Source organism: Sander vitreus, chromosome 20 (assembly GCF_031162955.1).
Source record: "Sander vitreus isolate 19-12246 chromosome 20, sanVit1, whole genome shotgun sequence".
In the NCBI taxonomy this organism is placed as follows: domain Eukaryota; kingdom Metazoa; phylum Chordata; class Actinopteri; order Perciformes; family Percidae; genus Sander; species Sander vitreus.
Window position 1 is genome coordinate 2214671 of NC_135874.1, and position 26226 is coordinate 2240896.

At 41.3% G+C, this 26226-nt stretch overlaps 2 protein-coding genes across 2 annotated transcripts in view; both read left to right on the top strand.

Annotated features, from left to right (window-relative positions):
• The window catches only part of LOC144535549 (calmin-like), a 32427-nt gene extending 21503 nt beyond the window's left edge, over positions 1 to 10924 (top strand). Inside the window, exons 3-10 of the mRNA XM_078278086.1 lie at positions 6027 to 6093; positions 6906 to 7123; positions 8307 to 8402; positions 8484 to 8561; positions 8833 to 8925; positions 9728 to 9930; positions 10537 to 10736; positions 10908 to 10924. Of these exons, the coding sequence (XP_078134212.1) occupies positions 6027 to 6093; positions 6906 to 7123; positions 8307 to 8402; positions 8484 to 8561; positions 8833 to 8925; positions 9728 to 9930; positions 10537 to 10736; positions 10908 to 10924 (972 nt within the window). The remainder of the gene's footprint in view (positions 1 to 6026; positions 6094 to 6905; positions 7124 to 8306; positions 8403 to 8483; positions 8562 to 8832; positions 8926 to 9727; positions 9931 to 10536; positions 10737 to 10907) is intronic.
• Positions 10925 to 15363: 4439 nt separating this feature from the next.
• LOC144535550 (uncharacterized) overlaps positions 15364 to 26226 on the top strand; it is a 90110-nt gene continuing 79247 nt past the window's right edge. Inside the window, exons 1-8 of the mRNA XM_078278088.1 lie at positions 15364 to 15693; positions 20455 to 20568; positions 21026 to 21163; positions 21835 to 21999; positions 22325 to 22437; positions 24006 to 24174; positions 24632 to 24728; positions 24829 to 25028. Coding sequence (XP_078134214.1) covers positions 15562 to 15693; positions 20455 to 20568; positions 21026 to 21163; positions 21835 to 21999; positions 22325 to 22437; positions 24006 to 24174; positions 24632 to 24728; positions 24829 to 25028 — 1128 coding nt within the window. The 5' untranslated portion in view covers positions 15364 to 15561. The remainder of the gene's footprint in view (positions 15694 to 20454; positions 20569 to 21025; positions 21164 to 21834; positions 22000 to 22324; positions 22438 to 24005; positions 24175 to 24631; positions 24729 to 24828; positions 25029 to 26226) is intronic.

Consider the following 26226-nt stretch of genomic DNA (forward strand, 5'->3'; position numbering starts at 1 on the left):
GATATAGGTCTATAGTTGGACCTCAGGATCGAGGTTGGGTTTTTTCAGAAGAGGTTTTTTCACAGCTACTTTAAATGACTGCGGTACATAACCTGTTAATAAAGACATATTGATCATATCTAGTCTATCTATCTAGCCTGGCTACAGTGCTGAAAAGAAACCTTGGGTTGTTCTTATTTTCTTCTATCAATGATGAGTAATAGTCTGATCTGGCATTTCTGAGGGCCTTCCTATATGTTTTCATACTGTTTTGCCAAACTAAATGAGATTCTTCCAGTTTGGAGGAACACCATTTACTTTCAAGTTTTCGTGAGATTTGTTTTAATTTGCGAGTTTGGGAGTTATACCAAGGTTTCTAGTTTCCTTTGCTTCATCATCTTCATTTTGAGGGGAGCAACAGAGTCTAAAGTCGTCCATAGACAGGCCGTAGCACCGTCTACAAAATTACTAAAGTTAACATAAAGCTCCTCTGTTATATTAAAGCACGACATTGAGTTAAATGCTGTTGGAATATTTTCCTTAAATTTAGCTATAGCACTGTCAGATAGGCATCTAGTGTAGAAGGTTTTATTTAATTTCGTATAGTCGGGTAGTAAGAATTCGAAAGTTATTAAAAAATGGTCTGATAATAAGGAATTCTGTGGAAATACTATCAAATCTTCAATTTTGATGCCATATGACAGCACAAGGTCGAGTGTGTGGTTAAAACAGTGCGTGGCCTTATGCACACTCTGACTGAAACCAATTGAATCTAGTAGTGAATTGAAGGCAGTACTAAGGCTATTGTAGTCAACATCCACATGAATATTAAAATCACTTACAATAATTATTTTATCTGATTTTAGGACTACACATGACAAAAACTCTGAGAATTCAGATAAAAATTCAGAATACGGGCCTGGCGCTCGGTAAACAACAACAAATATAATTGGCTGTAATGTTTTCCATATCGGATGTTGAAGATTAAGAACAAGACTTTCAAACGAGTTATAATTAAGTTTAGGTTTAGGATTGATTAACAGGTTTGAGTCAAATATGGCTGCAACTCCCCCTCCTTGGCCTGAGCCTTGAGGAATTTGAGTATTAATATGACTGGGAGGAGTGGCTTCATTTAGACTAACATATTCTTCATGTCCCAGCCATAAGACAGAATAGATCAATTTGATTATCTGATATCAAATCGTTTACCAATATTGCTTTAGAAGACAGAGATCTACTATTTAATAGTCCACATTTGATTCTCCTATTCTGTTCTATTGTTGCAGTGGTTGTTTTAATTCCAATTAGGTTGTTAAGTATAGCACCTCGTTGGTTTACGTTTGATTTTACCGATCTCAGTCGGGGGACAGACACTGTAGTTAGGGGATTATGAATGGGTGGCTGCTCCAAAGGAAGCACAGAGGAGCGTGTAGCGCTGTACCTGTGATTACTGATATTACTGATTCTTACTGGAATGATATAGCTGGTCTGTGGGTTAGCAGAGTTATGTGTAAAGGAGTGAGAGCTTATGGGAGAGTGAGACTGGGAAGTGCGTATGTGCGTGTGTTTACGGGGTGCAGACAATCAATCTAAGGTCTGGGTCTGCACCCAGGTCTTGGTCTGCATGGCGTGCCGCAGATTCTCACATAGCATCTGGCTGCCGCGTCTATTGGGATGAATCCCGTCCCTGCTGAACAGGGAGCCACGTTCCCAAAACAGATTAAAATTGTCAATAAAACCTATCTTGTGGATATTGCATGTATGCTGGTGCCAGGTGTTGAGAGTGAGTAGTCTGCTAAAAAGGCATACTCCGCGACCTCGAGATGGAAGTGGGCCCGAAATAAAAATCTTCTTCCCAGTGCTTTTTAAAGCTTCAATGAGAGTACCAAAGTCTTTCTTTGTGCGCTCACTCTGCTGATAGGACATGTCGTTACGTCCACAATGGACCACGACGCGTTTAATAGAGGTCGGGAGTGAGGGTATCAGGTCCACAGCTTTAGCCAGGATGTCTGCAACTTTGGCTCCAGGAAAGCAGTGTGTGACAGCATTAAAAAAATGTATATCCCGGGTGATGGAGTCACCAATAATTATTGTGGTTGGGGGGAAGAGCGGACGAGGAGTGCGGGGACGTGAATGGCCAGTGGCAGGAACAAAACAGGCAGTATCGGTTTCAGATGGACAAGGAAAAGAAGAGGAATATTGCTTACCATTCGGTGGGGGAGATTGTTTTTGAGGAACGTTGTCATTTGGCCGGTTCATGCCATCGGACCATCTGACTACCGCATCCCTTAGAAGTTGTTGCCGCGAGGCAGCTGTCCTCTCCCGTGGCGACAGCTGGTCAGTTGGCTTTGAAGTGGGGCGAGCCTGGGTAACCACATCGGCTGTTACCGGGGGAACATTCGGCTTCGACAGGGCATCGAAGCGACTGGAGAGGCTGAGGGCAGGAGGCGATGGAGCCCTACCCGAGGCTCTCTTTTGGCCGCAAAACACTTTAGTCCAGGATGGCCTGATGGTCGGTGTCGAGCAAGAGGATGGATGTGGGCAGGTGGATGGGTCCCAAAGCACAGTATCCTGGAAAGCCGCAGAGAGAGTTGTGATTTGGAGCGATTGATTTTGAGCAACATCCAGGTAGGCTGTTAACAAGGCATCTTTGGTTTTTAAGTCCTCTGAGAGCCGACAAACTTCTTCCCTAAGGTCAGAAATTTCTTTGTTTGCATTTTCAAGCAACGAGGAAATCCTGTGGGGAAATGGGGACTCGCCAGGTGTGGAGGTAGCCATGGAGCTGGCGTTAGCCTGAAGCTAATGTTTACTACTCGTAGAAAATGTGCGGTCCTCCACGCACAGGTACATAGATTTGCGTAGATGCTGGCTCTTTCTAGAGACTAAAGGCTACCAGGGGGCTAATAAGAACCAAAAAACTAAGCAACTAGTACAACATTTTTCTCGAAATAATACTGTTTTCCTCCGTCTGTCTTCTCTCCCTCTACACTCTCACACTGCGTTACCTTCTGGTTCCGGTTCCGGTTTTTGAAACTAACTAGTGGTTGAAAGTGTTATGAAAGCCTATTATATAGTCATAGTATTGTGATTAATACACAGTAATTTCCACTCCCTAAACTGAGCTGATGCAGCTAAATAACAAAGTGCAGGTGAGCAGGAACATGTGAGGGCATGCGTTGAGGGATCATCAGTTATACTCATGTGCACACATATTCCCTAAAAAATAAAAATAGTTCATTAAAATGATTGAGCATCAATATAGAAACCTCTCTCAGTAAAACCAGAACAGAATGTTTGCTGTCAATAATATTATCTTTGTTTGTAAAATAATCCTTTTAATTCAAAATGCTTTTGTATATAGTATGTAATAGTTAATATAGGATGCAATGTAATAATTCCTGTAGGGAAATCAGGTCATAAAGATATCACATTGCAAAGACATACAGGCATTTTGTGCGCAAAACATGAAGAACATCCTCCCTGAAGGCAAACTGCAGCTCCTTTTGCAAAATTGATATTCCATCCATCCATCTTCATCCGCTTATCCGGGTCGGGTCGCGGGGGTAGCAGCTCCAGCAGGGGACCCCAAACTTCCCTTTCCCGGGCCACATTAACCAGCTCCGACTGGCGGATCCCGAGGCGTTCCCAGGCCAGGTTAGAGATATAATCCCTCCACCTAGTCCTGGGTCTCCCCCGAGGCCTCCTCCCAGCTGGACGTGCCTGGAACACCTCCCTATGGAGGCGCCCAGGGGGCATCCTTACCAGATGCCCGAACCACCTCAACTGGCTCCTTTCGACGCAAAGGAGCAGCGGCTCTACTCCGAGCTCCTCACGGATAACTGAGCTTCTCACCCTATCTCTAAGGGAGACGCCAGCTACCCTCCTGAGGAAACCCATTTTGGCCGCTTGTACCCTGGATCTTGTTCTTTCGGTCATGACCCAGCCTTCATGACCATAGGTGAGGGTAGGAACAAAAACTGACCGGTAGATTGAGAGCTTTGCCTTCTGGCTCAGCTCTCTTTTCGTCACAACGGTGCGATAAATTGAATGTAATACCGCACCTGCTGTGCCGATTCTCCGACCAATCTCCCGCTCCATTGTCCCCTCACTGCGAACAAGACCCCAAGGTACTTGAACTCCTTCACTTGGGGTAAGGACTCATTCCCTAACTGGAGAAGGCACTCCATCGGTTTCCTGCTGAGAACCATGGCCTCTGATTTAGAGGTGCTGATCCTCATCCCAGCCGCTTCACACTCGGCTGCGAACCGATCCAGTGAGTGCTGAAGGTCACAGGCCGATGATGCCATCAGGACCACATCATCTGCAAAAGCAGCGATGAGATCCCCAGCCCACCGAACTGCAACCCCTCTCCACCCCGACTACGCCTTGATATCCTGTCCATAAATACTACAAACAGGATTGGTGACAAAGCGCAGCCCTAGCGGAAGCCAACTCTCACCTGAAACGAGTCCGACTTACTGCCGAGAACCCGGACACAGCTCTCGCTTTGGTCGTACAGAGATTGGATGGCCCTGAGAAGGGACCCCCTCACCCCGTACTCCCGCAGCACCTCCCACAGTATCTCCCGGGGCACCCGGTCATATGCCTTCTCCAGATCCACAAAACACATGTAGACTGGTTGGGCATACTCCCAGGCTCCCTCCAGGATCCTTGCGAGAGTAAAGATCTGGTCCGTTGTTCCACGACCAGGACGGAATCCGCATTGTTCCTCTTCAACCTGAGGTTCGACTATCGACCGAACCCTCCACCAAACTCTCGCCACGTATTTGACCCTGTTGAGATCCACTGTAGCTGGCATGTTTTCTCCCAAGGAATCGTTACATTTGCATCTTTTTCCCACTTATTCTTTATGTATTCTGTGTTCTCTCGTTTGGACTGTTGGATGCTATTGTATAGTCTAGATATTATTTTGGTGCAAGTTCTTGTCTCAAAGAATGATAAGAACACCTGCAGGAATTCGGGTCCACTTTTCATAGAAGAAGCCTCTTTCAGGTTTTGGTTAAAATAATGCCGAACTTGCAAGTATCTATAAAAATCATCTTTTCCCAGACCATGTTTTTTCTGTAGGTCTTCAAACTTCTGAAATGCCCCCTTGAGGGTAAATGAATAATAAGTAGTTAACCCCTTAGAGGTCCAGGTCTTAAATCTACCATCACTTTTATTGGGTGCGAAATCTGAGTCATAGGCACACCACCTTAGGAGTTTAGATGAATCGCCCAGAGTTTGGCTGTTTCCTGCCAGGACTTCAAAAGAACAGCAAGCATAGGATAGTCTGAGACCATCAGTTCACCCTGTAGTTTTTTATCTGCCAATAGGGCTGTTATTGGAATATCTTCTACCATCGTGCCTTCTATGTCTTTCCATCCTGCTGAGTGTGTTGGTGAGCATAGACACGCCAATGGTCTCAGCTGAGCTGCATAGTAGTATTCCTGGAGACAAGGAAGGCCCAATCCTCCTTTTTCTTTTCTTAATTGCAAGGTTTTATATTTTACTCTGGCCCTTTTCCCTTGCCATATGTATCTTGATATTGACCTGTCCCAAATTAAAAATTGTTTTGGTGGTATCTCCACAGGCAGGCATTGAAAAAAAGCAATCGTGGAAGGATGTTCATCCTAATTGACTTGATCCTGGAACTTAAACTCAGGAAAGGGATAACGTTCCATCTTTGCATGTCTGCTTTTATTTTGGAATTTAGAGGTCCATAATTGAGATCAAATATCTTGGAAAGATTTTTAGGCAGTGTTACTCCCAGATATTTGATGTATTCTGCATCCCAGTTCAATTTGTAAAGGGTCTTTATCTCTATTGGAGGGTCATAGTTAAAGGCTAATACCTGGGTTTTGTTAATGTTAATTTTGTAGCCCGAAAGTAGGCCAAATTCATTTAACATATTCATTTATTTTGGGAGTGTTTGTAGGCTGCGTTAGAGTTATCAATATATCGTCCGCAAATAAAGCCAATTTCTGTTCCCCTGTGGACATCGTTACCCCTTTAATATCTGGCCTCTCCCGTATCCATTGGCTCAGGGGTTCTATGAACAGGGCAAAGAGGAGTGGCGATGCACAGCACCCTTGTCTCGTGCCTTTTTCCAAAGTAAATGGGTTGGTGAGGTCACCATTAATTTTTATTCTAGCTGTGGGGCTGTTGTACGGTGCGGCAAACGTCTTAATTATGGTTGTGGATGGTTGTTGGTTATGTGGAAGCCGAATTTTGCCAGTACTTTATACAAGAAAGTCCACCTTGCAGAGTCCAACGCTTTCTCTGCGTCTAAGCAATTTTTTGTGTGTGATTTGCCTCATTATATGAAGTGTCCTCCTGATGTTGTCTTGGGATCTGTCTCTGTTTGATGAATCCCGTCTGGTCCTTGTGTATTAGTTCTGGTAATATCTGTTCCATTCTTTTAGATAGTATGGAGGTGAACAGTTTGTAGTCAATATTTAAAATACTGACTGGGCGATAACTCCCACAGTCCAATCAATCCTTTCCCTCCTTCGGAATAATAGAGATTATTGCTTCTCTCCATGATGGTGGGATTGTTTTATTTCCCAGCACCCAGTTAAAAGTATTCAGCAGTGTCGAAACTAATTGCTCTTTCCTTATTTTGTACCATTAGGGTGTGAAGCCATCTGATCCCAGGTTTCGATAAAATTGTCCACCTCTTAATCGTATTGAGTATGCCATTTATATTAAAGGAAGCCATTTTGATAGATTTATTTGTCATCTAAGTTAATCCCCCCTTAAACCTTATAAAACACCACCACATCCTTCTTGTTATCACCATTAGAGGGATTTTCCCAGTTGTGTTTACAGGAAATCCAACATGCCTGAATTTGGATATTTGAGACAGCGCAGGCCACTGTCTTTTTCTCACTCTCTTTCACTCTTGGGTATTTTTCTCTGACTAGCTCCTAACATGAGTCAGCAGCAGCAGGTCAGCTCTGAGTGTGACAATGGAGGACAGTGGGATGGGGGGGGCTGTGAACATAAATATAGCATTGAAGGGCAAGGTTCACAGCACACAGACAGACAGCAACAGACGGCCACCACCCTCCCCTCACCTCCACCACTGCCCACCAGCCACACCCCCTTCATGCACCCAGCTCTGGGCGCGTTGGGACACTCAGTGGGTGAATGCTGGAGATAATTGTTAAGCCTTTGGCGGTTGTTCACATACGAGCTCACATTGGAACAGTACCTTGTGTCACATGTGAATACTTTTCTTTCCATAATTGTCTGAGTCCACTTTGGAAGGTCCTAGGTCGCTGACATTCAGCAGGCAGTGTTAGTAAGCACAGGTTATTCTGGGGTGCAGGAAACAATAGGATGCGACTTTATTGTCAGTTTACACTGAAATTCATTTTGCGTTCCCAAGCAAAAAGAAGAAAAAAAGGAAAATATATTAAAAAATACACAGAGTTAGAAAACAATGACACACACAGTATTGTACAAAGATGAAGACGTATCAACAGCCATGAAAAAGAAAGATGTTTTATGATACTCTCAGATCTAGATCTTAATTGGTATCAAACTGATTTTGGTTTAGCAACAGGATAGACTAATGTATAAAAGAGTTCTTAAGCCTGTTGTATTTAAACAAAGAGACTCTAGATTGCCTGTTAGAAGGCAAAAGTTGGTATTCATAATTTAAAACATGCATGGAATCAGAAACCTCATGATCAATTGTTCATGAGAAAGTTGTTTATTCTTCTCTACTGAGTAAATTACTCTATTGTTCATGTCATTTATAGGCTACTAAGGGACTTTCAAGGTGTTGTTTTCATATCCGTATGTTTCTCCTATATGTCGCTTGTGGAGGTTAATAAAGGTCATGGTCTACGAGGCTCCCATTAAAGATGATTTGCAGCTAAAAAGCTCTATTAATTAGGTAGGAGAAATAAGAGGTGTGCGCTGTTATGGATAGTTTTATATGGAAAAATGTAGCTGTTACTCTGAATATCCCAACGTAAGAAGACTGAAAGTGAGATTATTGAATGTTTTTGTTAAACTAAACAAGTTAAACTAATAATAATGATAATAATATAACCTGAAGGATAAGTGCATTCACAGAATTTCTTTGTTCATCAATTTTGGTACATATTCTACTGAGTGTGAAAAGTTCATGTAAGCGAGTAAAATCACCAAGTTCTTGTAAACATGGCTTATTTTACAAAAACTTAAGCAAGTGTAGATGATGTACATGTCTACATGCTATCCTTCCATTAACAGAGTAGATGTTGCAGCCTTGGCAAAGCTCTTTGAGTGTTTTATATCTGCAAATGTAAACCTAAATGTGTGTGTTGTGACAGCGGAGGCCACCATGTATGGTTCTGGATCTGTTCAATGATTTCCGTGATGGCTCCAAACTGCTGGACCTGCTGGAGGTGATGAGCGGCCAGCGCCTTGTGAGTCCGCTCTCTATGTTCAGCACTTCACATGCTTTCAACTTGCTTGCAACTGACTGACTCTCTGGTTGGCTTTTGCAGAGTCGGGAGAGAGGCAGGGGAATGTTTCAGCACAGGAGCAACATTGAGAAGGCCCTTTCCTTTCTAAAGCAGAAATCGGTAAATGACACACTAAAGCGGCCCTCTAATTACAGTAATCACCAGCCATATAGTGACAACTTTACTGCTGGTATTGGCAAAACCACAGGGATGATGCATTTTGGCATCAGATTTAGTCATTTAACATGACAGAAATTGTTATATTTACAGGTCAAAATTTCAAACTACAAAATGTGATACCTGCTGCGCCATCGTCTGTTTGTTTTTTTCCCTTCGTAATGTATCAAGACAGACTTTGCAAGTTTGAAACATATCCTGTTTTCTCCCCCAGATCAAACTAGTCAACATACACATTCCTGACATTATTGATGGTAAACCGTCGATCATTCTTGGCCTCATATGGACAATCATTCTACAGTATCATGTGAGTTTAATCTGTTTACTTTTCTATTCGTGTTTTCTGTTGTGTTTCATATTTTCTTGTTGGTTTCCCACTTTGATCTTTCTGTTATCTCAACTGACCAAAATAAAACCTCATGTACTGAATGAAAAGGATCAGGGTCTTCCTGCAAAAGAGAGGCTTCCTCTCAGTGACCCTTCCCTGAATAAATAAAGGTTAAAAAAAGAAACCCTGTGGGAATGGAGAACAGTTTTCTCTTTTTTTTTGTACTTCTATAAATGATATTTCTATGGATACCATTATTAGGTTTAAGTAGATTTCCTGGGGGTGGATTTATCCAATAATCAGACCAAAATATTGGAGCAGCGAAACTAATTATGATGCTGAAGCACATTTATTGAAGCATAACAACTAAAACATATGTTTGTGTAAGCAGGAGATGTCCCACAGGATTCTGGTGTGATGTTAATTTTTTAATTTTCTGCGTTAGAAATGGTTTACCTTCCCTCATCATGCTTGTTGTTTTGTCCACATTTTTTTCTTTCTGTCATTTTGCATACCTTTTTAACTTTTACTCAGTTTCCAATAGGGCTGCTTGATTATGGAAAAAAATCGAAATCCCAGTTATCTTGGTCAATATCTAAATCATGATTATTTAACACAATTCCTAACTGACTTTTGGAAAGATGTTGCATTTATTGAACTTAACAAACAGTGAAACTGTTAAAGAAATCATCTTGAACTGTGAAATGTCCCTTAATACTTTTCCCGTTTAACTTTTTGAATAAGATGTTAAACAGAAACTGTGTGTTGGTGGTTTTCTTAGATTGAGGAGTTGGCCAGCAGCCTCTCATTCAGTTCCCGCCAGTCCTCCATGGAGTCCTTGGCCAGTCTGGATTCGCGCTCCACCCTGTCAAGCCGCTCGGCCAGCAGCAGTCCTGTTCCTCCCAGAGGCTCACCACTACATAACCGTTTCAGGGTTTCTGCCAGGAAGGCTCTGCTGCTGTGGGTTCGGGAACAGTGCCACAAGTAAGCACCTGCTCAAATGAGTGCTATTAATGATTAATTTAAATGTGCTGTGTAGAGTTTAGTTAGGGTCACATTGATATATCGACCCTGAAGAAACCTCTAATAGATGCCACTCTTCTGTTGTGGGCCAAGTGTGGGATGTAAGGAGTGATGGATTCTCACACAGGACCTCTATTGTCGTCTCCAGGTCTGGGCTAAAGACCAAAACCTGATCAGGGCTGTAGGCATTCTCATGCTGCCTGCCAAAAGCTGTTCAAATACTTTCTTATATACGGGGCTTTAATAGCATTTTTTTGTTAACATCTCATTCCAGTATACAGTATATTTATAAATAAATGTTTGAAATATTATAAAATCCCTGTGCTTTCTTTTTTTGCCATTTCTTCTTGTGTTTTTCTTCTGTAGTTTTGAAAATATCCTTTTCAGTGGCCATGGAGCTCTATAATAATTATATGGAAATGTTGATACATGCATACCTTATTTATCAGTATCTCGTTTTTACATTATTTTACACATTTATTCTGTGTTCAGAATTGTATTACTTTCCATTTCAGCTAGCCTGTTTAAGGATTTAACAGAAAAATCAAATGATCCGTTTCCCCTCAGAGCTGGCTGTTCCATAAATGTGAAAGACTTCAAAGCCAGCTGGAGGAGTGGAGTGGTCTTCCTGGCCATCCAGTACGCTCTGCGCCCTGACCTGGTGGATCTGTCCAAAGCCAGAACCAGAAGCAACAAGCAGAACCTGGAGGAGGCCTTCCACATTGCAGAGAAGGAGCTGAGGATCCCCCGACTGCTGGACCCTGATGGTGAGTTATTCAGCAAATATCATAAGGTATTATATGCACATTCAAGGATGTCAAGTTGAGCTCACTGTTACTGGACCTGCCAGATATAAGAGAGATATTATACAGGGCTTGAGATCGTAAGCTATGTGTGTATATGTAGTGCTCCTTTTTTGTGTTTTTTTGTTTTTAAAGAATTTGCTACTTGTTAATAGCACAATAAGTATAACTACAATAGTGATCAATAACCTTACATTTAACTTAACATAGCTTTACATTTAGGCTTTTTATTTTGTATGTACATGGAAATTAAATGTCATGACCGAAAGAACGAGATCCAGGGTACAAGCAGCCGAAATGGGTTTCCTCAGGAGGGTGGCTGGTGTCTCCCTTAGAGATAGGGTGAGAACTTCAGTCATCCGTGAGGAGCTCGGAGTAGAGCCGCTACTCCTTTGCGTCGAAAGAAGCCAGTTGAGGTGGTTCGGGCATCTGGTAAGGATGCCCCCTGGGCGCCTCCCTAGGGAGGTGTTCCAGGCACTTCCAGCTGGGAGGAGGACTCGGGGAAGACCCAGGACTAGGTGGAGGGATTATATCTCCAACCTGGCCTGGGAACGCCTCGGGATTCCCCAGTCGGAGCTGGTTAATGTGGCTTGGGAAAGGGAAGTTTGGGGTCCCCTGCTGGAGCTGCTGCCCCCGCGACCCGACCCCGGATAAGCGGACGTGGATGGATGGATGGATGGATGGAAATTAAATGACTTAGATAAACCTTTTATTACAGCTTGTATAACACAATTTTCTCCTTCGATAACTGCAACTACAGTAAATCTCATTTGTTTGTGAGGAGGCTGATGTCAAACGGTGATGATGTATTTGCACATACTGCCACTGGTCTTTCGGCCAGCCCATATCGGCGTGAGACTAGAGGACAAAGTCTTTATAATGATTTTAATAAAAATGATAAGCCGAAACTGAAAACAAAATGCTAAGTAGTGTATTTCAAGGTTAAATACATTTTATACACATTATATGCACACTTTATCAAACTTGCCAACATTTGTAAAACACAGCTCCATTTTATCATCATTGGTCTTTTTTTATTTATTTTTTTTGAGAAAAAGACTCAGTCCATTTCAATCATTTAGATTGAACAATTGCATGATAAAAAAAGAATTTGGGAAAAGTCTTTGGGGATTAGACCCCATCGTGGCATTGTATATTTACCTTCTTACGGATACAGACCTTCTTCCGCAGTGCTGTGGAGGAAGGGGTGGCAATGTGAGACTACTGAAATGACAACTGACAGCAGCAGAGAGGAGAGCGGATTTAAAGTTTGACGGCAACAATATGATTGGCTAAGATAGATCATCCGGAGAGATATGACAATAAATGAGTGAGTAAAGGGTGTCTTCTGGATGGAACTTTTGCTAAGTTTCCCACTTCCAGCACTGCAAGAGCAGGAGCATTTTTTGGAATTTATTTAATTTCTTTGCAATTCATTAAGTTGATGCCACTGCAGAATTATGAGTTTCACAACACAGTGTTTTCACTTCAGAATCAGAATCAGAAAAGCTTTATTGCCAAGTACATTTTTTTACACATACAAGGAATTTGTTTTGGTGTTGTAGGTGCATGTCACACATTCTCTAAAATAAGTTAAACAAACAGGTTAAACAGAACAAACAATATAAGTATATATATATATATATATATATATATATATATATATATATATATATATATATATTAGGGCTGTCAACTGATGCATTTTTTCTAATCGTGATTAATCGCTGAATGTCTATAGTTAATCGTGATTAATCGCATGTTTTATCACGATTACATTTCTATTATTTTGCATTTCAGAAATGTTTTTAAGTACATATTAACAATGGAAAGCAATTCTTACCAGTCCATCTTGATTGGGAATCAAATAAATGCAAAGAGAATTACTTTATGAACTTTACTTTAAGATTTGTATTTGTTTATTTATTTACTGTAAACAATAGAAAAATGTGTGAATCTGTCATTATTGCACAATTCCTCCAAGTACCTAACTAAAAAACTAAAAATCCCTATTCTTACCAGAGTCAATATAGTGTGCAGTAACTTCTAAATCATTTGGATTACTCACTGACGTCCAGTGATCACCGGTTAATGAGACAGCGTTTGCAGCACCTTGCAGCAGGGCTGCTTTCTCCGTGTCATACAAGCTGTGTATGCGTGAAAACTACTGTCCCCCTCGACGGCAATGAGACGGTCAGAACACGCCAACCGTAGTACGTCTTGAGAGCCGAGTCCTCTACGATGCTGACAGGTCTGCAGTTAGTTGCCACCCATTTCGCAAGAGCTGTAGTAATTTTTTGGGATTTGGTTTCATCCACAGGTCGGCAAGTAGCACTCTCCAAAATAGTGCTTTGCCTGAGCCCGCTAGCATCAACCTGAGTCACGTTAATTAGCTTGTAGGTGGTAGCTCAAGCTTGACGTGCTTCGGCGATATTTTAATTCACCTGTTAGGCACAACGCGAAGCCGAGTGAAGTGTAAAATAAATTAATAAATGCCGGCATGCAATTAATGCGATTAAAACAAATTAATGCTTTATGCTCGGCCCTTAATCGCATCGCGATTAACGCGTTAATGCTGACAGCCCTAATATATATATATATACACACATACACACACACACACACACAGAATGTATTAAAAATAAGAGAGTAAGAATTATCCGCCAGTCTTACACAGTCAGTTTACTACAGTTGCACTTAGTAGCAGTAGCTCTGTTTCAGTCTTTTGCTTGCATAGCTCATCCATCCACACCTTCTGGTCTGCTACAAACACTCTTTTTCAATTATGCGGTGTTGTAATGTAACAAAGTACAAAGACTTTGTTACTGTACTTAAGTGGAATTTTCATGAATCTGTACTTTACTTCATTATTTATATTTCTGGAAACTTTTACTTTTACTCCACTACTTTTCCAAAACAAAATGTATACTTCTACATTACTACATCTCCCCTAAGCGTCTTCGTTACTCGTTACATGCAAGAAATGTTTTCGTACATAGGAGTGAAAGAAGTCTTTTTTTGTGTGTGTGGGGCATTTTTAGGCCTTTATTATGACAGGACAGCTTAAGGTGTGGACACACAGAGCCGATAATCGGCTGTTGGACAGTCTGGCGTGGTCAGTGACTCAAGTCTGTTCGGTGTGTTCCGTGCCGTCGTCCGTCCGAGGGGCCGTCGTCCTTCATTTTGGCCGATTTGACATGTATAATCACATGTCAAATGTGCCAATTGCCGACTGCCGACAGTCGGACTCAAATGACCCGTCTGATTGGTAGAGTGCTAACCCGGAAACGGGGAGCGGAATGAGCGTGACTAGAGTCTCTCAAAATCTGACCAAAATCTTTTAAATTGATCTTTGTTGATCTGAAATGAAGACAGATTCAGCAACTGCATGGCCTATTTCTCGCTTAAAATGTTTTCAGAAACACGTTTCGGTGAACTATTTTAGTACAATATGAAATCATATTCTGAACAAGCCGCCATGACAGTTTGTCTTTGAATTTCTGGAAAAACAAGACCCACGTGACACGTTCATCCAATCAGCTGCCGGTGTGTCTGGGCCTTTAGACATGAAAGGGGAGAGAGAAGGGAATGACATGCAGCAAAGGGCAGCAGGTTGGAGTCGAACCTGTGGCCGCTGCGTCGAGGACTGAGCTTCTGTAAATGGGTACGCGCTCTATTAGAGCTGAAGAGCTTTGCTCAAACCCGGTGGGTTCGGTCGGGTTCGGTCTTAATTTTTATCATTTTACATGGGCTCGGGCTTGCGCTCCGGGTTGTACGGTAAATTGAGCGGTCAGGTGATGCGTTTCGATTAGTGCGAAAATGGATGCTGAGGAGGTGAAACGGAGGCTGGCTTATTTTATTTCTTTGTTCCCACTTCCAAGTGACCTATAGCCTACGTTAGTCATGAATAAATGATGTTAAAATATGTATAAATAACTTATTCTTGACAAAAGGCAAAAGAGCTGTGTGTGTGCGCACATTTGAATAATGTCGGGCTGTAAACGGGTTCGGGCTTTTAAAAAGCTGTCAATCACAATGTACTGGCTCAGGCCGAATTCTGTCGGGCTCGGGCCTTGTCGGGCCTAACTTTTAAGGCCCAATTACAGCTCTACGCTCTACCAGGTGAGCTACCCAGGCGCCCAGAGTGAAAGATTCTAACCTCACAAAAAATGGATATTCTGTTTCTGTTTTTGTCTTTGTTGATGTTAGACTTTAAATTTGATGTTTTAGAAGGTATGGAAACCCTGAATATTATGCTTAACTATAAGGAAGCCACAATAAAGTTTATAATCAAAGTTTTTCTTTACTTATATATATTACTTAGGTACAGTAAATATCAGATACTTTAATACTTTTACTCAAGTAATATTCTAAAAGGAGACTTTAACTTATACTTGTACTTTTAATCAAGTATTGCTTTCAAGCACTGCAAATATGATTCACAGGATTTGTCTCTGACATACTGTACTTGTGTAGCAGTCCTTGATGTCGTGCCATGTGAATCTGGGTGAATGTGTGTGAGTGTAGCTGAGTATTGTGACAGAGCCATGCTCAGCCTGCCTGAGGGTAAGTGGGATGGCGATCTGACAGTCTGCTGACTCACTTGCTGTTTGTTTGCTCTGCTCTTATATAAAAACCCTGACTTGTTTCACTTTGCATGTGAGTATATGGGCAGACTTTTATCAGCCGGATGTTTTATAGACAGAGAAGCTAGACCTCCGTTCTCCAACTCCACCTGCTTCAGGAGCTTGCTCATGTGTTAGTGTAGACCTTTGACAGTAGTGTGAGAATGATCATGGAGGATTTTGATGTGGATGCAGATGTGGACGTTCGGGACCCTGATGAGAAGTCCATCATGACCTATGTGGCCCAGTTCCTGCAGTACTCTAAAGACCTGCCAGTGCCAGAGGAAGAAACGCAGGTCTGTATCACTGTATTTTGTTTTTCTAGACAAACATCAAGCAACACAGGGCACCATTTTACACTGCAGAAATGTTTGCACATACTTTTTAAAGTCAGTGGAGCTTCTAGTTCTTGCAACCAGCTCAGGTAGGGTTTAGGATTCTGCTCTTGATGTTTTCAACTGTTTAACTGCTACGCACCAACTGCAGTTGATTGTCAAAAATAAGGGTGCAGCTAAGCTCTGTCTAATCCAGTCCTGCTTGGTTTGCTTGATTTGGTGATTTGCAGGTCAAAAGAAGTCTAGGGCATCAGGCATATATTAACAGCAACAGTATTAGGCAACCTAGATATCTAAACAAAACTTTTATTTCAACCAGATTTTGCCCATTTTTGGCCTGCAAATCACTAAATCAATGCTTAGTGTGTTCTTTTTCTTTGAAGTGCAAGACTGACTGATAATTTTGAAGTCTTGCCAAAATCAATATTTGAGTATAAAGATGGATATATGCAGCATATGTATATAATCACACACGTTTAGCAGAAAACCTTTAAATCTGGTCATTAAAGACTTGTTCTAAAGATATAAACCAGAGGTGGGGCATTTAACAGTGGAACAATAAACGCATTGTTCATCACGGACTCCACACCTCCTTATGCTCAGTTTCTGTCAACTCGAGTGCTGCAAACAGTCTTTTAAACACTGAAGTCTGCTTGTTACCTCGGGTGCACTCTTTCTGTCATTTCTTTTTTGCAAGTCAGCCAGAATATATGCAGACAGAGATATACGTGTGAGAAATTGATATCAGCCTCCAAGAAATCAGTCTTGACTTAAATGTTTTTTGGAAGTTGCATTGAAATGAATCACAGCTTGCAGAGTACATTTGATAAAACTGTTTGTAAATTAGTATTTTAGCTGTATCCAAGTTTGGTTATCATAAGCATGAAATGCTGTTACGGTTTTTGTTAGTGTTTGTACATTGCCCTTCAATTATCTCTGCCACGTGCATTTTCACTATAACCTTTTGTTTGGGATTTCTCTATTTTCTCTGCATCCTTTTGTTTCCTCCTCTCCTCTTCCCTTTTTCCTTCTAGACACCGTACCTGACTCTTCCTAAAAGTCCTTCTCCTATCAACCTGCCTGTTCACTACACTCCTGCTATTTCTGCTTCACCTCTGCGACAGGTAGACCTGACAGTCACGATCCACCTCTGTTTCATTTCTCATTTTTCATCAGCCTACTTACCTTCCAATTACACTACCTTGTAATTTATTGACACCTTAGGCTAAGTCATAGTTAATATCTGTTTAAATCTCCCCATGAAATCATAATGTATTTTTAGAGATGTGAGCATCCTTTTTGGGTGGTTAGATAATACAATTTTCAATTAAAAAAAATGATCAGTAGATAACTGTACATTAACTGTAAAAAATAGATAAAGAAATGTATAAATTAATGAATAAACAAAAATACAACCAGCCTTGACAGCTAGAGTGATATATAAAAACCTGGCTGAATCTACTGTATCTCTGTCAGTGCCACACTCCCCTGTCACTGCTTTATGCTTTAATGTTTGGAAACCCTGGCTTGCTGGTTTGTAATTGTCAGCCTCAATACTGCCGTGTCAGAGGTGAATTATACTGGCCGTTCCCAACCTGGATTATACTGGCCGGATTTATAGCGCGCAAGCCAAGGTCGTGCACCACTCTTTTTTTTTTCCAGCTGCGCACGACAAAGGGGAAACAGAAAGCATGAACGAGCTCCTGGGCAACCGCATGCCAGGATTCTCAGAGTGACTCTCTCTTGTAAACTTACAGGGTCAAGATGAGTTCTTTTATGGTGAATGAAAGGCTTGATCCGACCAAGTAGGTCATCGAATCAAATCGAAGCATTGACTTCAATTCTGCTGCCAGTTCTGCCGTTGTTTATCTTTTTCTTCTTCCTCTAGTCTGTAGAAAGAGCAAAGTCGGTAGCCTTTCCTCTTTAGCGCCACCTCTGTTCAGGAGAAGACTGCAACTAGTGTCGCGACCACCAGCGCGGGTATAAATAGTTACGGCGATTTCATGACGGCACATATGCGCGCGCCAGCTGGGCTGCGTTTACTGTAAAACACGCTTCAGATGGCGTAAATCAGCCGCACCAAACCCTCATAGCACCCGCAAATAACTTTAGTTTTATTGCTGATGATTGTCATGTAAAGACACGCCAGGAAAGTTGTTTATCGGGACGGCACTGCAGCTACTCAAATTTAATCGTCAGTCACTGATGAGCCAAGATTACCTTTCAATCATAAGGTGGTTGAAAGCAAGACGGATCATGCAGAATCAAACTAGTTTGCCCTGTTCTCTGGGAAGGAATCCCAAGACACAGCAAGGGTGTGTTTCTCTGCCTCCCATGAGATGAATAAAGCACTCGCAGGGCAACTCTGCAGAGCTGCTTTTCCTCCCTGCTGGTATGGCCTGGTACACAACTTAGGACAGATCAGTCACAGTGGACAAAACACCTGTCTGCTCTGGTTTCTGACCAGATATCAGCATGATAGATGTGGCTGCTGCAGACAACAGTTTTTTAATCCTTACTTTGTGTGTTGTTACTTTACTCCCAAAAAGGTGTTAATTTTAGAACTTTGGAATAATTCAGCAATGATTGTGCAAGATACATTGCAGGGTGGAGGGCTCAGGAATTAGAGTCTAGGGAGAGAGTCTAGTCTAAACGTTCTGCAAAATGAGGAGTTTAAATTTGAGAAACGCTTCTGAAAATACATCTAAACATAGTGGCTCTTACGATAGGATACAACTTTTATTGTCAGCCAGGGCTGAAATTCTTTTTGCATCCCTGGGTAGCTCATATAAAAAGAGGACATAGACCTACATACAGACATAAATAAGATGAATAACACCAAAGGACATAAATGAAACATTATCACAAATGACATAAACACCTAAGTAAGGAAACAAAGCATACATGTATAACAACAGAAAATTACTTGAACACACACACAGACAAGGTCTTGGGAGACTTGGAGATAAATATTGCACTGGATTTAATGTAGCTGGTTTAACAATAGGATAGATTGATGTATATAATGTACAAAACTGAAACTAATAAACCTTAAAGGAACACGCCGACTTATTGGGACTTAAGCTTATTCACCGTATCCCCCAGAGTTAGATAAGTCTAACCTTCCTATTTACATGTTGTGCTTTGTATAGTCACAGCGTGTACACATAACAAGGTCACATGAAACACAGCCATCTTCTAACTGTATACAAACTGGGAACTATATTCTCAGAAGGCAAAGCACTGCTACTTTGGGTGGAGTGATTAGCGCAACACCTGAAAAGCACCGTTGTTACTCTCTGCTCCTCACCACAGGGCTTCTCGTGGCACACTCCGCCCAAGTAGCAGAAGTTGCAGTGCTTCGCCTTCTGAGAACATAGTTCCCAGTTTGTATACGGTTAGAAGATGGCTGTGTCTCATGTGACCTTGTTATTTGTACACGCTGTGACTATACAAATCATAACATGTAAATAGGAAAATGTTGGGGTTATTTTGTAACTTACTGGGAGCAGTAGACTAGTTGGAGCCGGTTACCTCCAGGATCTGTGCTAAACTAGGCTAGCGGTGGGTGCCATAAACCCACAGAAAACAAATAAAGATTCTTCTTCGTTTACCTCTTTTATTGCCATAAGTGTCTCACGAGAAATGCCTTGATAAAATAATCAAAGGCAGTTGTGGTCTTGACGGGTCTTAAAATAAAATCCAGAGTGCCCTTTTTCTGAGACGAGACAAGACCAAGTAAAAATGCGGTCGAGTACTACAACATTGTCACTATTCAGGGAATTATTTACACATTATATACATACCATAGACATTGCATTAAATAATATCTACTTTACTAGCAATTTGGCCTCAAACATCCCCATTTACAGCAGAAGAGAAGATGGCTGTTGTCCATGTTTCATATTCTTATGAGTAAAAACAACAACGTTGTTGCCAAATCCAACCTCTGTATGGGCTTGGTACTCTGCTGTGCACAGGCTTGCTTGAAGCACATTTTGGCACACCAGCTGCCATTATGTGTTGTGTCAAGTATCTCATGACTTGTGTTGGTGCCTTGTTGGAAAGCTTTTTGCTTTGCTCTTTTGGTTTATTGACTAATAGGCATGTTTATTGTATATAGGACATTTTTAGCAACAAGGCAATTCAATGTGCTTTACATAAAACATTAAAGAGCAATCTAAATTAATTATTTGACGGGACAGGGAGTCAGTGAGACTTAAATAGAAACATGTTTACGAAATTATAACACTTGTTTTGAGCGCTAGATGGAGTAGGGCAGATATTTTACCTGTTGACATTTGTTTTGTCCTTTAACCTTTGGTTGCTACCTGTTCTGGCTTCCTTGGTTACAGTTCATCCAACTGGTACAGTATGTATGGGATCAAATAAACAAACAAAGCTGCAGTTTTCTATGTGAAGCCATGTTTGGGTATTCATTTGCAATCTAGTTTGTCTTGGCTGCCATAGATGATAAAATAACTAAGGCCACTGTTAGTGCCTCGCTTTTCCTTTATTTGACCTGTGCAATTGGACAATGTTCAGCTTCTGTCTTTCTTCTGTATTTTGACCTCAGTATGCAGATAAAACATAAAGCTATCCAGATACATATCTAAATCAAACTAAATAGCGACGATCATGAAATCAACAACTAAATTTAGCCTGAAATTGTTCATTTGGCCTCAGCCTATAACTGTTTTGTTTTTTTGTCCTCGTTGCCAGGCGACACCTAATCAAAAGGCACAGGAAGTGACCTGCTGGCTGATTCAGGCCTACGACGAGCTGCTAGAGGGATGGGACTCCACAGAGGGAGAGAGCTACTCCGAGAGATACCACGTAGGTTTCCAACTAGTTTCTATCAGGACCCATTACGCTGAAACATTACTGCAGTTTTAAGTATCACTGCATAATTGGATTAGTAACTAATTCATATTATATTGTTACAACAGGCCAAAGATACATTCTCAGCAACAATTGACAGCCTCTGTCACTACATCAGCCTACTTACCTTCCAATTCTCACAGCAGTTGTATTGCAAATGCTGATATTTTTCAAAATGCCTGTTGCTTTCAGTTATTAAGAGCTTACTGCTGCTTCTTCACTTAGCAGCATTCTCATTATGTTTTGTACCACAATGCCATATGTACCAGTTTTCCAATCTAATCCGAACAATATCCTGCTGGATTTTTCCTACAAAGTAAAGTGGATCCTTGAAAATTAGGCAATCTATCCTTTTTGCCTTTGCGTTAACCTTACAAGAGTGGCACTAAAGATGACATTTTCCATCCTTTAGGTATTTCAGACCTTCCTGGTGTCCTTTAATGAGCAGCGACGTCCCATCATGCCATTGTTGACAGCGATGAGACGAACCTCGAAACTGAGCGAGGAGCAGCAGTCCCTCAGAGAGGCGTGGGACACCCTCACTGACAAGGTCAGTTCCACTGCCCCATCCCAGCCTTTAAAAAAACTCTAAAGCCTGTTTGATATTGGTACAGTTTAACCGTGTTTAATGTGGTTTAGTTCGGTTAGAGAGTCTGCATGCCTTGTCGGGCAAGTAAAAAAATTCTACTTGCCCGAAGTAAATTTTTACTGGTTAGTTAAATTAGTTTTATTAGTGGTATCATATAACGACAAAGAGTAAATTGTTATAGTTGATATAAGTGGAGGCTATTATAAAAACAATTTCTCAAATCTAACTGCAATAATTAACTTACTGGAGAGACAGTGACTTCTATCTGTGCTTTGTTTGACCGCATGCATTTTTTTTAAAAGATTGAAACTTTGGAAACGGGCAATTGGGTTGTTTAAATTAATTTGCCAGATGGTGCGTTTTACTTGCCCCAGGCCATCAGGCAACCCTTATTGTTGAACCCTGCAATATACTGTATGCAACACTATACGGTCTAATCCTTTAAAAAATTAATATAAAATAATATGAGCCTGGCTTAATCCCTATTGCAGCATGTTCTGTATGCATGCAACTATACAGACGTAGTGTTTATGTACCTCTCTACTCGTTATATTCTTCTATTCACTTGTTTCTATATTAAAAGACATTTAGTTCACTTGTAATGAAATGTGCCTTTCTGTTTCTTCATTTAGTTACGTGAATACAAAGTGTTATTAGACATGAGTCTCCCGGCGCCCTTGGACGCGGTGGCTCGCTGGCTGCTGAAAACAGAGAAGGCTCTGGCCGAGGAGGAGGGCGAGCCCCAGGATCACGGCCGAGCCGCTGATGACGCCAGGGAGAAACAAGAGCTCCTCAGGGTGAATATTTACTGCATCCAACCTCTGAACTATACCACTTTATTTAGAAAGTGAAATAAACAATAATACTGACTTAGTAAATCCGGCAGGGTTTTCCACTTTTAAGATATAAATAACATCTGCAGAATAGCCCCTTTATTCTGAGTGTTCATTTGTTAACTCACTGTTCAGGAGCGTTTGCAAACAGAATACAAAAATTCATACAAGCTGTTATCTAAGTTTGTTTTGGGGATAATGTGGATGCACTTACCTCTATTGATGATTCTGTAGTTTATTTAAACATCAATATGCATGTGAATATGCTCACTGCTCAATGTTGTTGTAGGCCTGCCCGGAGGAGATGCCGCATCATGTGAAGACCTTCCAGTCCTTCCAGAACTTAGATGAGTATGGAAACATGATGGTTCCTACTGACAAGATGGAGGAACTAAAGAGGAGGTGAGGGCTGACTGCCTACAATTATATTTTTGGGCTGGGCAACTAAAGCCCATGGTCGCTTGGATCATTAAAGATATCTCAACCAGGTGGTTAAATATAGAAACATCACAATGTGAGTATACACTTCAACAGATATCTTTCTCCAACATATCACTGAAATCTTGTAGGATAAATACGTGGACAAAAAACACGGTCCTAATCTGGAGAGAAATACAGAAAACATATAAGCTACCAAGCTCCATATCCTCTTTATCTACAATAAAATTCACTCCTAATTTTATGCCACTACGATTGGATGCAGGCTTCAAACACTGGGCTAGATATGGACTTATTTATATCCACCAGCTAGTTCAGTCAAATAACGTAAAGTCCTTTTCCCAGATTGCAGAGGAGTTTGGGCTTCCAAACACGGATTTCTTCAGGTTCCTTCAAATCCGACAGTTCCTTAATAAGCAGGAGGAGTTTGAGAAAATTCGCTCACCATCTGCGTTAGAGCAGTATCTCATCAGGGTTCAATTAGGTGAAAGTGGGAGGAAAATTATTTCTTGTCTTTATAACTGCCTCCAGAATATGGAAGCACACAATACTTTGTATATCAAAGCAAAATGGGAGGCAGAGTTTAGGCAAGATATCTCCTTGGAATCCTGGGTTAAAATCTGTTCCGAGGCGCACAGAGTAACTTCTTCCAATAGCTGGAGAGAATTCAAATGGAAAATGGTAGTGAGATACTTTAGAACGCCGCACATAACAGGAAAGTATAGTTCTTCAACAACAAGTTGCTGCTGGAGGAACTGTGGAGAAACCGACTCAAACGTCGTCCACACCTTTTGGTCTTGCGGGAAACTTAAGAAATATTGGGATGATATCTATTAGGCATTGGCCAATATTTTTAACATAGAAGTCAATAGAGACCCGTTGGTTGCTTTGCTGGGAGCCACCCCTTATGGTTTTGATCGAAGGGGTGATATATACCTTCTGCAAATCCTTCTTGCTGCAGCCATTAAGGGTATTACTGTAAATTGGCTTAAGCCCACTGTACCAACTTTTCAATGGTGGAACGAGCAGGTGTGGTAGCTTTACAGAATGGAAGAAATAACTCACAATCTGAGGCTCCAGAGAGACACATTTTTGAAGAGATGGACCCCTGTTGTGCTTAAAATGTTTTGAAGAGGAGAGCGCCCACCCCCCTTTTTTCTTTAATTATATATATATATATTTTTTTTTTTTTTAAACTTCATTTTTTATGTTTTCACTTTATTTTATTCTATTTATTTACTTATTCATTTCTAAATTCTAGTCTGATCAGATACCCCTTTATGTTACTATGTATGTCTAAGCTGACTGTTTACGATAAATAAAAAATAAGTTAAAAAAAAAAGAAAAAAAAAGATTGTGGATTATGTCGGTGTATTTCAGGAATGTTGGCTATGGAAATGTGAGATTTTCTAGTGACATTTACAACATCATACATATGATTTCAGGTTTCAAGTTGTCCAACAGGGAGTTTTTTTGTGTTTGTTTCTCATTTTAATGACGTTCACAACCTTAATTGTGGACGTCTTCACCAGGTTCACCAGTGTAAGAGTGACTGTTAAATACCACGGGATCAAACTGGAGTACCGGGAGCACAAACACACAGTTTTGGATCTGTTGGGGCAGATCAGGACCAAGCTGCGGCTCTGGAAGAGACCCTACATCTCCCCGGAGGCTGTCAGGGTGTTGCTGCAAGAATGGCATGTGAGTAGATTTGCATCTTTGGAAAATCATTTCATTTACTGTGAGTGGTTTAAAAGAAGTGTTACGAGGGTGCTTTACACATTATATATATTACATTTTATGTAAGAGGATTCTAATGCTAAGTTAATACTAAACATGATATAGCTAACATTAGCATTAGTAAATGATGCATTTAGATTGCAAATATACTGTACAACTACTGTACAATATACAGTTGAGACTGGCAGCTGAGTCTGTTATGCTATGAACTTGCCACTGTACAGCATGGCCTTTCCTCTGGTGCCACTCTCTAGACAGGCTGACAGCCAACAAATCTTAGCCCTACTAGTGGTTAAGGTCCAAGAATAACTCTTCTCACTTTTCACCTCGCCATCCAAAGCTGTTGTTTCTACTGTGTTATGAGCAATTATGGCTGCTATCTACTTTTTATTTGTCCTGTTTTTTTTTTTATACACAGGACGTGGTTAACACACAGGAGCTACCGTCTTTACTGGAAGCAGCTCTTCATAAGCTAAAGCAGGTTTCTGAGAAATATTCAAGAAAATCTGCCCTCGGTAAGTGTTCTACTGTTGTTTGAAAGCCTTGGTGATCAGGCGAGTTCATGGATTCATTTTTGGATTGACCAATTGACGGCTTTGTTTCTTTGCTCCTCAGCTGCAGACTACCACCAAGTCAGTCAGCAGGTGAAGCAGCTGGAGGAGGACACCGCTCAGGTTTTGGAAGAGGTGACCACAGCCAAGAGCACCATGGGAAGGGTGCTCTCGGCCTGGGACTCCTACAGCGATGGCCTCAGCTCCCTGCAGGCTTGGCTGGAGCAGGGGTCTTCAACACACAGCCATGGCAACAGACCTCAGGTATTATTAACACACAATTATAAGAAAGGATATTTTGTTGAGTTTGTGGAAGGAGAACCACGCTTTATAAAGTAGCTAGTTGCTTTTGCCTTTTTTCCCTGGGCTAATTCCTCCAGAGCAGTTCTGCATGTGGACTAGGGGTGACCCCTAATAGTCGAATATTCAATGCTTTGATCGAAGGAGCCTGATTTGACTGCTAATCTCGCAGTCAAATCTTCAGCAAATGTGTTATGAAATGAGGATCATGCCATTTTGGCTATATGTCTGACTTTACATAGAACTACCTGTTTTCTCCCAATAAGTTAATATACAGCCTATTATGATATCAAATTATATAATGCTGTTAATAAAAATGCAAAAAAAGAAGCTTTTAATAAATATTTTTTAAAGTGCGTGAATAAATCCAACTGCCCCATGACAGATTTAAGTTTCACTTTACATGATCCGTGACCCATGGAGGAGCATCTTTAGCCTGGTCCTACCAGACTCTCCATTGACAAGTGTTAACTTCCTTGAAGGCGGGTACTCTGTTGAAGTTTAAAACTATTGGATCTGCCCAGAGCCACTCTGGATCTGCCATAACCAATCGCTAACGTTTGGTCATGACGTATGTCATGCGCATGTGCAACAAGAGGGGAGACCGACAATGCTTATATTTAGCATTAGCACCGCTAGCGTTAGCCTTAGCCAACTCCGTCACCACTAATGGAGCGAGCTGGAAAATCAAACAACAATTCAATTCAGTCTAAAATGATAACAGCGCCACACACAAACCTCTTGCAACATTAGCTACTACTATTCCTAGCCATCTTAGCTGCAAAAAGCTTTATAACTTACAATTTCGTAGGCAACGACAACTCCACAAGTCAACTCAAGCGACTGAGTGAGCAGAGAGACAGTCCCGACCCACAGACTCAGAGCCGGAAGCTCGCAGACCATGGGATTCACTTGAGAACTCACGAGCCCTCGATGACTCGTGGGTTGTCGGGTGATTCATGAGTTCTTGCGTGAGTCAGTCAATTGCGCGAATCAGCCGGCTACGTTGTCATGAGTGAATCTGATTCAGATGAGCGAGTGAAGTCTCTCCTAGAGCTCAGAGTAAAGCAAATCCACAACAAAAGCCATTCTTTCACTTCTGAAATAACATAAAATGTTCTGCACGTAGCCTAGCTAGGCCTACTGTAGGTTTGGTGTATAA